The sequence below is a fragment of the Pimephales promelas genome, chromosome 4, assembly GCF_988280905.1.
Source record: "Pimephales promelas chromosome 4, fPimPro1.hap1.1, whole genome shotgun sequence".
Taxonomy (NCBI): Eukaryota; Metazoa; Chordata; class Actinopteri; order Cypriniformes; family Leuciscidae; genus Pimephales; species Pimephales promelas.
In genome coordinates, this window is record NC_142772.1 from 5,973,978 (window position 1) to 5,987,021 (window position 13,044).

General features: G+C 38.7%; 2 protein-coding genes across 3 annotated transcripts; one reads left to right on the forward strand and one right to left on the reverse strand.

Moving 5' to 3' along the window:
• Positions 1 to 1,799: 1,799 nt before the first annotated feature.
• On the reverse strand, positions 1,800 to 6,948 carry zbed4l2 (zinc finger BED-type containing 4-like 2). 2 transcript variants are annotated; one of them, XM_039662102.2, is made up of 2 exons: positions 6,659 to 6,948; positions 1,800 to 4,604 (listed from the first exon to the last, which is right to left on the reverse strand). In XM_039662102.2, exons 1-2 carry the CDS (start codon positions 6,915 to 6,917, stop codon positions 1,924 to 1,926), a joined length of 2,940 nt encoding a protein of 979 aa, XP_039518036.2. In that variant the 5' UTR covers positions 6,918 to 6,948; the 3' UTR covers positions 1,800 to 1,923. The 2 variants fall into 2 exon arrangements, with proteins under 2 accessions (XP_039518036.2, XP_039518037.2); XM_039662103.2 differs by lacking the exon at positions 6,659 to 6,948 and adding an exon at positions 5,520 to 5,705.
• Positions 6,000 to 12,209, forward strand: napaa (N-ethylmaleimide-sensitive factor attachment protein, alpha a). Its single transcript, XM_039662104.2, has 11 exons — positions 6,000 to 6,211; positions 7,026 to 7,105; positions 7,833 to 7,949; positions 8,055 to 8,101; positions 8,378 to 8,455; positions 8,928 to 8,983; positions 9,121 to 9,205; positions 9,288 to 9,392; positions 9,488 to 9,556; positions 11,530 to 11,580; positions 11,959 to 12,209. Exons 1-11 carry the CDS (start codon positions 6,114 to 6,116, stop codon positions 12,058 to 12,060), a joined length of 888 nt encoding a protein of 295 aa, XP_039518038.1. The 5' UTR covers positions 6,000 to 6,113; the 3' UTR covers positions 12,061 to 12,209.
• Positions 12,210 to 13,044: the final 835 nt, after the last annotated feature.

Sequence of the window (13,044 nt, forward strand, 5' to 3'; positions counted from 1 at the left end):
TGGTTCAGATTTATGTATCAATCCATATTCCTATCGCTTTTTTTTTTCTCAGTAAAATAGTGGTATATTTTATATGATAGTAATGTGCAACAAAAATGTAAAATCCGACCAATTCATTAAAAATCTACCCATTTGATGTCCTATAATAAAGTTATTAAATTGCATTTTTACTATCATATGTCATTAAAAACAGCTGATGATGTCAATGTATAACACATTTACTGTTGATATTACTTTAAGGCGTTTGGTTGTCCGAGTTCTCCTTTATGTGCTTTTCTAATTGAACAAATGTTTTACTATAGTAATGTTAAACTTGTTCAAATAAACAAGAAATGAAAACACAGTCTCTTCCATGTGCAATTCCCAGACAACAGAGTATTTCAAACAACACTTTAATCTGATCATGCTACCGATAGAATACACTGTAAATTCTAAAGTTGCAAGTATGAAAAAGATTACTAATACCTCATATGCATGTACATATCCAATCCCCCATAATATAAAGGAGGAAGTTATCATGTTGAAATGCATGCATGATTTTGACAATGCATGTAAGTAATGCTTGCAACACTGGGTAAAGTGACAATAATATTGAAGTAACAGTATATGCAAAATTTGAAATAACAAATCACATTTAAACAAATACAACAGTTTTGATTTGACCAAATTTGATTTGCGGTGTTCCTAAACAAAGTGTGTGAACGGTTCAGTAAAAAAGCCTGATATCTGCATGACTGTGATGATGACCTATGGCCAAAGCGCAGCCTGGCTAATATTCAGAACAGCAGCTTGTTTGCTCGTGCTCATATTGCGTAATTCATTAGAGACAAGTTAAGAATGTAGTAAAACAGATTTAGTAAAACAGTATCTATATTAGTCACAAGACATTAACTACACGAACCTTCAGACCTCTTAGAGACCAGACGATATTAAACGATAATATCACAAATTCTTTGTACAACTCATTTACATAGCAGTATAACAGTATTCATCTCTAATCGTAGTCCTCGAGTCTAGAACCCTTTGACGATGAAAGTGATCAGATAATCATCTAATTAAAGGGTTAGTTCACCCAAAAATGAAAATTCTGTCAGTATTTACTCACCCTCATGTTGTTCCAACCCCGTAAGACCTTCATTCATCTTCGGAACATGAATTAAGATATTTTTGATGAAATCTGAGAGCTGGATCACTCCTCCATACTAGTCCATAGGCTTCTTGAGGGATTGAAACTTGCCGGCCTCGAAAAGTTATTAAAGACATCGTTAAAATAGTCCAAGTGACTACAGTGGCTCAATCGTAACTTTATCAAACGACGAGAACACTTTTTGTGCGCAAAACAACAACAAAAATAACGACTTTATTTCAACTATTCACTTGCTTGTCTCTCAGCCTCGAGTCAGGTTACTAGTTTAATAGCGTAAGCTTCTGTTATTGTACGTCACACGCATCACACACGTGACCAGTGTCGGCCCATAGTGAGCCTACGTGTGACGTAGCTCTACGCTATCACACTACGCTAACTGACTAGAGGCTCATAGAGAAGGAAGTGAATAGTTGAAATAAAATCGTTAATTTTGTTTGTTTTTTGCGCACAAAAGTGTTCTCGTCGTTTGATAAAGTTAAGATTGAGCCACTGTAGTCTTTTAACGATGTCTTTAATAACTTTTCGAGGCCAGCAAGTTTCTATTTCTCAAGAAGCATATGGACTAGTATGGAGGAGTGATCCAGCTCTCAGATTTCATCAAAAATATCTTAATTCATGTTCCGAAGATGAACGAAGGTCTTACGGGGTTGGAACAACATGTGGGTGAATAAATACTGACAAAATATTCATTTTGAGGTGAACTAACCCTTTAAAGGAGCTTATTGTGGGATGTGACAGAACTGTTCAAAAATGTAACAAAAAAAAATAAACAGTGATCATGACTCTTCCTCAGGCACACGAACCTTACTTTCATAAGACACTAGAGTCTGGTAAAGACTTTCTCTGCTTTGGTTTCCACTGACATTGTTCCACTGCTCAATTTCACGTGCAGAGGGTCCACCTTTCAGCTGATCTACGTAATCGGTGTTCTGATGGAGAAACAAAATATGATCGAGGTGTTTAGATCCCAATGTGGCCCTTCTTTGGGTCACTGGAGACTCCCTAGGGGCAAAGGTCCGATCGGCGGAAACAGCGGTTGCTGGTATGGACAGGTATTTTCGTGCCAGTCTGGCCACCGCAGGAAAGCGATGCTCCTTGTTGCGCCACCATTGCAGAGGCGAGAGGCTGCGTCTGCAGAGCGGCTCTGCTATGTAATTCTCCAGCTGCTGGTGAATTTCGGGCATTCGCTCAGTAGGGTCCTCGCCCAGAAGAATATCGTACATGCTCTGTGGGAGAGGACTTATTCGTGTTCGAGGCGTGTGCTGTAAATCTCCCCTCAGCGGCGAGGTCAAACTGGTCCCACTAGAACGTCTTTTACGTTCATTGGCGTTCTTGAAAGGGGATTTGACGACCTCAAGTGGATTTTCATTGACCTGTTCTGGAGACGATATGGCAACGAAGGGCTCGCCTGGCTGCAGCTCAACGCTGTCACCTTCCTCCGCTGAGCCGCACGATTCAGGAGAATCCAAAGAAGCCATTACAGGCAGAGTCAATGAATCATCCAATACAAAATCTACAGGTTCTTCCCGCTCATCCACAGTCTCTTCCATTTGCACGCTTTGGCTTCTCTCTCCATTCATTCCTTCGCTCCTTGTGAAAGCCTGGACAGATAGCAGCTCTTTCACCTTGTCATGAAGCTTGCTACGGGCATGTGGGCTGAGAAACCGCAACTCTTTAAAACGTGGGTCCAGAAATGACGACAGTACGGCATGGCACTCCAGAAGAGCATCTTCATCACTCAGACTCCAGCGTTTGTCCATACCAGCGCGAATTCTCTCCATAACCCCCCTCACCACGGGACAGGTACACTCGACAATTTTCTGTCCCAGGAGCCTAGACACTCCTTGGAGGCATGGCATCAGGGCTGAAATGGGTCCATTGATGTCCTCACTCAAAAACGATGCCGCAATGCGAACCGTTTTGAGCACAGGGACCAGTTCATGTATAAGGCGCCACTGGTGATCTGCCAGATTGGTTGCAACTTTTTGCTCCTCTAAGACGGAGCTTATTACCCACTTGAGCTCCAGAAGACTCTCACACATCTCAATGGCCGTGGTCCAGCGCCCTGGGTCGTTCAAGACCAGGGTTGCAGACTCTTTATTATCAGCCTCTGCTTTCTGGCTCAGTGCTGTCGAAGCGCTCACATCATGCTGGAAGTGTAGGACGATGGTGCGAGCATCTGCCAAAGCTTGTCTCACAGTCTCCACGCAAAGTCCCTCCTGGACGCATAGTTTCAGGGCCTGTCCTGCACAAAGCAGAGGTGACCATCCCTCCGGAAGATTACTGGGGGGAGGATGGCTGGGTCCAGCGAATTCTTGCTGATATTCCGGATCGATGGTCATATTCTCCTGCCCACCGGACTCGGATCCACTTGGGGTGTCATGCACAACACAGAAAACAAAGTCCTCTGGAAGCTGAAACTCGGTGAGGACTCCTTTCAGGGTGTCTGCAAAGCTGACTTGTCCTCTCTCCGACGGGTTTCCTTTGAATTCTGCTATCGGGCGGGTCTCGAGCACACATCGTGCCAGGCGCCAGTGAGGGTCGACAAAATGCGCACTGACTGTAAGGTAGTACTGACCATCCCCTCCAACCCCACATCCATCTACAGATCGCCAGTATTCGGTGCAGAGGGTCAGACAGTGGGAAGCTAGACTTGCCTGAAGATGCTCCTGAAGGCATTGCTTCAGGATGTGGTAACGATGCCAAAGTAGACTGCCAAGCAGAGATGGAGACGGCACGGGGTAGTTAGGCTCTAGGCAACTCAGTAAGAGCTTGAACCCCCTCTCTTCCACCACAGACAATGGCTGAAGGTCCCTGAAGACCATCTCCAAGATAAGATCGGTCAAAACCTCAGCTCGCTTGTTGCTGCAGGCTTTTGAGCCGGTGCGGATGCTACTGCTTCCAGCAGTGCTGCTCATCTCCCCCGCAGGATAATTATACATTAGGCAGCCCACATCTGTGTCTTGGTGCACGATGGCATTGGAATTCGAAGTACCGCTTCCGGCGGCACAGTCAGGTGCGCACGTGGTCCGAGCAGGTTTGATCTCTCCCATTTCAGCTGTCAGTACTTCTACCTGCTCCTCTTTAATAGCAACAGGTAGTACTGGTTGAAACGCAGCATTGCCTGCAGTGTTGTATCTGTTAGCTTGTAAAGCAGTCTGAATGTGTGAATGTAATGCTGCAGGGGTGGGGATGCCTGCTGTGTTGTGAGGGGGTACGGCTCCATCCCGAATGCTGTGTTTGCGTCCTAAGTGTTCTCTCATGGAAGTAGTGCTGTTGTGAAAGGAAAGCTGTCTCTTACAATGGTTGCACTCGACACGATGCAGACTTAGCTGAGTGTAGTGGTTCCACACTTTCGACGTGCGGCGATCCGAAAATGGCAAAAAACGCTGCATTCTCCTTCTGAGATTTTGACCGCTGAGGATTTCAGGATGCATTTGTGGTGGGAGATCCATGTCTGTGGTGCACAAGTAAAACAAGTAAAACTGGATTACACAGGAACTTAGCACAATTACACTTGATATTGACACAAAAAATGGTAAAACTTTAATCCTAAATCCTTAATGTCGGGGTTTTTCTAACCAATACATGTTTTCCATAGAAATGGTAAGTCGAGGTTAATATGTGACGTTTTCTGGGGGACAACACAATTCACATAAAACTAATTGTAATTGTTTAATTTCTGACCCGTTGCTATGACATTACTCACATACAGTTTATTAAAATCTTTTGTCATAGCCTCAGCTCACCAAATCACTGTGTATGAATCAGTTCTGTGTGTGGGAGAAAGAGAGAGTCTTGTGTGGCCGTTAAAGAGTTTCTAGCTAGCTACACTGTTTGTTGTTCCCAAAACAAAATATTTCCATTTGGTTATATAAATTAAGAGGTTTTTCCATCTACAATATAGCTTTCGTGTTGCAGTTTGTTTTTAATTCTACACTACCCATCACAACTTGTTTTTATTTTTATTTTTTTAATCTCAGTATATATTTTTTAATATATATATATATATATATATATTTGTTTATTTTTCAGGCAGTGACCTAATATTAAATCCTTAAAAGTCCTTAAAACTACAAGTATATAATTATAATCCATGTAGTAGTCACTCATAATAATTTATTTCATAACTCTTTATATAACTGTTAATTATTAGAACAGAAAATGTTAAGAAATAACTGCATGTCACACAGCAAGACTGCCGTCTCCACTCAAATTAATTCAAAAACATTTTTGTTTCTCGCTATTTTGAATGAATTATAAGGTTAGAATTATGATAACGACCCCACATCAATCACAGCAAAAGAGTATTTAGGCACAGAACAATAACCATGCAGCTTGATACTACTGAAAAAATTCCGCTATTATTTACATGAAACGTCACTGGATGTTCTTCCGGGCGTGTAAAGGGCCATTATGGTTCATCCACTTCCTGCCTGTGTTAACCTCTATTAAACAGTACACGATTCAGCGACAATAACTTGTACATCTTATTTCCTATCTGAAAATAAATAATATCTTATTAGTAATATATATATATTTCAAAATCTCAGAATCCCCGCACAACCTCCGCGCGTTTGCGACCTACACACTGGATGTGTTTAGCACGATGCCCGTTAGGGTACAAGGGTAAGTTAAGTTGTTCGCAATTAAAAAAAAAAAGCGAACAATCCATCATTCACAGATTTATATAACATACAATACTACACGACACTATTCAGGTAGAAAATGTCTGCTTCATGAAATTAGATAATAACGTATATGTTCAAAAAAGCAACGAGTTAATACCACAGCACTGTCGACTGTTATTATGAAAACAACTATTTACCGACAGTCCCTTAAGTTGAATTTACTTCCGATTTCCGCATGATGTGTCAATAAAACAAATAACTTGATTCTAGGCGACGTGAATGAGATTTAGCTTGGATATCATTCCATACAGTCCAGGCCAAGCCTAATCTGACAAATGGATTATTCTGGAAAAGAAAAGGAAGCCTTGGCCATTATGGCTGAGGCAGACAAGAAAATGAAAACGTCGCATTCGCTGTTAGGAACGTTTTTCGGGTAAATCTATTATTAATGGTTCTTTTTTTTTTTTTTTTTTGCATCTCTGCAATATTGAATTTGCAAATCTTAAAATCTAACTAAAGTGATTGGTATTAATTAATATCCGTTTGCAACAGACAATATTGATATCGATCATTTTAACGTTAGATTAAAAAAGGAATACTTTTGAAATTGCATTATTTTTTAATATAACGTAGTTCACATTAGGCTGTCATAAATCTACTATATGTTAGTTATCCGCAGATTTTTCGCAAGAGTGATTCGGTCAGCTAGCCAAGTTAACGTTAGCATCGCACTGCAAGCATGATAAAGCGTCATAATAATAGAGTTGTGCGCACTGAACGAAGCGTTTCCTTGTCAATTTAATTAATACTCCACTCAAACCCAATGCACACTAAGTGATGCTGCTCGTTTTGCCCAGATTTATACTTTTTTGAAACTCACCCATGTTGCCTTCGCCTGGCCCTTCTGCGCACAGTCTCTCTCCGCCGTTGGCTACTGCGGGGATGTTCAGTCGATGTTTCACTCTGAGGTGTTTTATCATGTTAGCTGTATTTGAAGAGAACTTAAAGTCCGTCTTACACAGCTTGCAGTAAACAGTGGCATTGCTCTCATTTTTAATGTAGTACTTCCAGGCTATTGAGCAATATCGGGCCTGTGTTTTCACACTGATTTCTGTGTCCTCTTGCTTCATGTTGGCCATATCAGGTCTGAAAACACGTTGTACGAGTGCAGGGGACGACAGATGTTAATAGCGCCGCCTAATGGTTTGAGTGAATCTCCTCTCTCGCTTTTGTTCATTGTGCTGTAGGAGTTCCTCCAAGGTCGAGGAGGCCTGTGACTTGTACGTGAGAGCAGCCAACATGTTCAAGATGGCTAAGAACTGGAGTGGTACGATACACAGCAACTTTTACACCACTAGGGATAGTTCACGCCAAAACGAAAATTATGTTATTAATTACTCTCCCTCATGTCGTTCCAAACTTGTAAGACTTTCTTTCACCTTCAGAACACAAATGAAGATGAGAGATTTCTGTTCCTTCATTGACAGCTACGCAACTAACATGTTGACGCTTCAAAAAGATCATAATGAGATTGTAAAACTAATCCAAATGAATTGAGTGGATTAGTCCAAATCTTCTGAATAATTTTATATGATGGACAGAATGAATTTAGGCTTTTTATTCACATATAAACATTCATCATTTGTAAACGGAAGCTCGAGTATGTTCACTTGACGTTTGAGAACCAATGAGGTTCATTCTCGTGTTATGCCGCACGTTTGAGCTTCGGTTTATGTTCGCTAAATCTAACCCTAAATTGAATCCGTTCATCATATAAAGTGATTGTCTCTTCAGAAATTTTGGACGCTAAATTAGTTTTACACACTCTTTATGAACTTTTTGAAGCATCAAAGTGGTTTCTGCGTAGCTGTCAATGGAGGGACAGAAAACTCTCGGACTTAATAAAAATGATCTTCATTTGTGTTCCAACGATGAACAGAAAGGGTGACTAATTAATGAACTAATGCAATTTTGTGTGTACTATCCCTTTAAGATGTTCATTAAGCACAAGGCAGTTCTATTGTTGATTTTTTTTTTCTTCTTCTTCATTTAAGCCGCTGGAGATGCCTTCTGCAAATCTGCACAACTCCATTTACGGGTGGACAGCAAGCACAATGCAGCCGTTAACTTTCTTGATGCTGGAAATGCATTTAAGAAGTCTGATCCTCAAGGTACAACTCTCATTGTTACTTTTAAAGACTGAACTATAAAAAATATCAAAGTATGTAGGGTTTCGATTTCAAAAGGAGTTTAATTTGTACAACTTCTCTACACAGAGGCAATAAACTGTTTCTGTCAGGCCATTGACATCTACACAGATATGGTGAGAAAAACTATATTATTCACCCAAAAATTACAGTTCTGTTATTGACTCAAACCCGTAAGACCTTTGTTTATCTTTACAATGAAGATATTTTGGTGAAATCTGAGGCATTTCTGTCCCTTCATTGACAGCTACGCAAATGACACTTTAAACAATTCATAAAGAGATTGTATAATCCATATGATTTGTTCCACCACAATTCAACATTGTATATGTAATATGTGTGCTTGTTTTAGTGATACACTTCTCTGAATATTCCTTCATCTGTGTCCACAGGGGCGTTTCAACATTGCAGCAAAACACCACATATCTATTGCAGAAATCTATGAATCTGAGTTATTGGATATAGACAAAGTAAGTTGGAAGTGATCTTTTTTTATGGAAAGGTGCACATTTATCAGTAAGTGGTTCAGATTGAATAAAAGCATAAAAATGTTTTTTAAGACTTGAAGCAGAGCAACTTTTCACAACATTATTAATAAAACATGTTTCTTGAGCAGCAAATCAACATTGAATAATTTCTGAAAGAGTGTGTGACACTGTGAAGTCTGGAGTAATTATGCTTAAAATCCAGCTTTGCCATCTCAAGTATAAATTAAATTTTAATATATATATATATATATATATATATATATATATATATATATATATATATATAATAAAATAGTTATTTTAAAAATGTCAACTTTGGAATGGTAGTGTATTTTCTAATGCATCAGATGATCCATACGGAGCCTATCACGATAGAGAGAGCCCCTTATGAAAGAAAAGTAGTGTTCATTCATTTGTTATTATTTGGTCCCAAAATACTTATTTATGTGTACAGGCCATTGTTCATTATGAACAGGCAGCCGATTATTTCAAAGGGGAGTCATCCACCAGGTACTATACTATAGTTTTTATATGCTTTTATGTTTCACGTGTATCAGAAGTGTTTAGGTCTGAGCAAAGAAGTTGTGTTGTAATTTAATTATTGCATATACTAAAATCTCTTGTATTCTCTCTCTTTCTCTCTGTAGTGCAGCCAACAAGTGTCTTGTCAAAGTGGCGACCTATGCGGCTCAGATGGAGCAGTACCCGAAAGCCATTGAAATATACGAGCAGGTCTGTGTGATCTTCTGTCGAAAACCTGTGTTTATTAGTTTTCTTCACCCTTCACGTTGAGTGGCATATTGTGTCTGTTCAGATTGGGTTTTACTCCATGGACACTACCCTGTTGAAGTATGGTGCTAAAGACTATTTCTTCAAAGCAGCGCTGTGTCACTTCTGTGTGGACATGCTCAACTGCAAGGTGACTGATTTGACCTGTTCACAGTCTGAAGAAGAATCAAATTTACAATGTAACTCTCTGCTTTATCATTATTTGATCCGTGCTCTCTTCAATAGCTGGCTGTACAGAAGTATGAAGAACTGTTTCCAGCTTTCTCAGATGCTAGAGAGTGCAGACTTCTTAAGGTGAGTCTTTTCTTTCAACAAATTGGATTGCTTAGATTCTTCCATAGACTTCAACTGTGACTTCAACTCAAGGCCTGTTTACACCTGGTATTAAAGGAGTAGTTCACTTTTCAAAAAACTTGTGCTGATAATTTACTCACCCCCATGTCATCCAAGATGTCCATGTCATTCTTTCTTCAGTCGAAAAGAAATTGAGGTTTTTGATGAAAACATTCCAGGATTTTTCTCCATATAATGCACTTCAATGGAAACCAAACGGTTCAAGGTCCAAAAGACACTTTCAGTGCAAAGGGCTTTAAACGATTCCAGACGATGAATAAGGGTCTTATCAAGCGAAACGATCGCTCATCTAATAAATAAAAAAAGTTGTATAAGCTCAAATGGTTGCCTTGATCTGTTCTGTGATGCGCATTCGTGACTCTCCTGTTCGAACTTGTTTATCAAAATTAACAAATCTTTTCCAAAGTCAACTTGATCATTTCATTCGTTGAATGGACCAAATGACATGAAAAAAGATTTGTTCAATTGATGAACGAGTTTGAACAGGAGAGTCACAAACGCGCATCACAGAACAGAGCAAGGCGAGTATTTGAGCTTATAAAACTTAAACTTTGTCTTTTTTTTTTTTTAAATGAGCGATCGTTTCGCTTGATAAGACCCTTATTCATCGTCTGGAATCATTTAAAGCCCTTTGAACAGTTTGCAGTTTGCACTGAAACTGTCTTTTGGACCTTGAACCGTTTGGTTCCCATTGAAGTCCATTATATGGAGGAAAATGCTGGAATGTTTTCATCAAAAACCTTAATTTCTTTTCGACTGAAGAAAGAAAGACATGGACATCTGGGATGACACGAGAGTGAGTAAATTATCAGCAAACGTTTTTAAAAAGTGAACTACTCCTTTAAGATGTGTTTTGGTCAATCAGATCATATCAATCAGCGGTTGTCTCTTTTGTCCACTTTCAACCACTTCTGTCCTGATTTCTCCGAGTGAAGGGTCTATGGGTGGGAAAATATAGGGTTTTTTCAGATCTTTAAATCTAATAGAAAAAAATAAGCTTGGACAATTTACATATGAACGCACACACTGACGACGGAAAAAAATACGAAGAGCATCAGCTTATGTTACCGCTCTGACAGTCGTAAGACCACACCAAATGCTGTGAGTGTGTGTTAGAAATCAGGAATGCTGAGAGAACATTGAGCTTGGTACGTTTTTCATCTTCAAACCAAACTCGGGTCTCCGCCTGTATTGCGCACTTCCCATAATCTTTACACATTAGGTCAGTAGGCGGAGAGTAGACGGCTGTTTGAACACATTCAACCACATTAGCGTTTACACTACGAAAGCAATCCAGTCTAATGTGTTTTCGCCTACCTCTGGAAGTGGTCAAAAGTGGACAAGCGCAAAACATTTTAGACCCCGTTTACGTCTGTATTTAGTGTCGTCCACTTGTGATCCGATCAACCAAACAGATCTAGATTCACATCTAGATTCCATTGTCTCTTTTAATTGTTTTGTACATTTTTATATATAAACACTACGGTTCAAAAGTTTGAGGTTGAGGTTTTAAAAGAAGTATCTTCTGCTTACCAGGACTACATTGCTTGGATTACAAATACAGCGAAATCTTTGTGAAAAATTATTATAACTCTTTTCTATTTCAATATATTTTAAAATGTAATTTATTCCTGTCATGCAAAGCTGAATTTCAGCATCATAACTTCAATGATCCTACAGAAATCATTCTAATATGTTGATTTGCTGCTCAAGAAACATTTCTTATTGTTATCAATGTTGAAAACAGAAATTCAAAGTAATGTATCCTTGCTGAATAAAAGTATAAGTATTTCTTTTTTTTAAAAAAAACAAAAAAAACGTACCAACATCAAACTTTTGAATGGAAGTATTTGAACATTTTGGGACGCTTTATACAAAATAATTACAATGTTTCTGCATTTCACATTAAACAGAAACTTCTTGATGCATATGAAGAGCAGAATATTGACGCATACGTTGATGCAGTAAGTTCTCTTTCTATATTGTTTCAGGTTTTACATAATTCCCTGCACACATTTTACCAGTGGTAGTTCATTCATGAATTAAGGCCTGTTAGCAGCATCCACACCAGCGGACGATATCATTCTGTTATTCTAAGTGTCCTGCAGTTTTGCACTCTTGAAAGCGGAATGGATTCTGATTGACATTGCCGACATGTTTTTATCGTTCAATCAGCTGGAAAAAAATCGTTCTGTGATTCCAATGATGTATCGTTCCTCTTTGCCATTATCGTTATACTTGTGGTGTGGACTCTGCTATTCTTTTGTATTTAGAATGTTTTTTAGAACTATATCTCTATAAAGTCCTTATAAACGGGCCTTTACTCTATTATTTTTCATTAGGTAAGGGAATTTGAATCCATCTCCAGGCTTGATCAGTGGCAGACCACTATGCTACTAAGAATCAAGAAAACCATTCAGGACGACGAGAACGACCTTCGCTAATGTGAAGTCACGTTTCCTAAGCACACCACCCGTTCTCCTGTCCTTCCTCTCTCTTTCTCACAGTGTATTTATGTGTAAATTAAGGTCAAGTACATTTTGTCCAGAGCCTTTTTTTCTCCCAAATCCTACAGTCTTAAAGGAAATATAACTTTTATCCCCTCTTCTAGAATGATACTGGGTAGGATTTACTGTATGTTACCAGCTTTGACCACAACTTCCCCTTGTGGTTAATGTAACTCATTAGAAATGTGATTATTTATGTGTTAACATTTCCATTCATGTGTGTGCCGCTTCAGTAGTTGTTTTATTTATTGTTATTTTATTATTTTATTTATTTTATTATTTATTATTATTATACAATTAACGGTTGTAAATTAACATTTGATTTTTATTTATTGATCCATTCAAGGCTTTGTATGCGTCAACAATACTTGGTAGAATTTATTAGAGATTATAATTATTATTATTAGTGATTATAATCATTCTAATTAAGTATAAATTGTGCAAAATACTGTAAATATGATCAGGTAGAATCAGCTGAAATAACACTAGTTGCCATTGTCTTGTTTTCCTCAATGGAGGACATGCTTGGGTGATAGTTCACCTGAGAGTTAAAATTCTGTCATCGTTTACTCACGTTTGAGTTTCTTTTTTCTTTTTTTTTTGCTGAAAACAAAAGAAGATATTTTGAAGAATATGGGTAACCAGACAGTTGATGGACACCATTGACTTCTTCCATAGTATTTTCCCCCTCCATACTATGGAAGTCAGTGGCATCCATTAACTGTCGGGTTACCCATATTCTTCAAAAAAAAAATTTTTGTGTCCAGCAGAAGAAAGAAATTCATGCACATGCTCATGACTAACTGTGCAAGTTCTTTATGTTGTATTGTGAATTAAATAGATTTTTAACAACAATTAGGACACTTTTCAGTACTTAGGTCACGTTTTCAGAACTGTGAGCACATTATAGGCAGTAGAGCC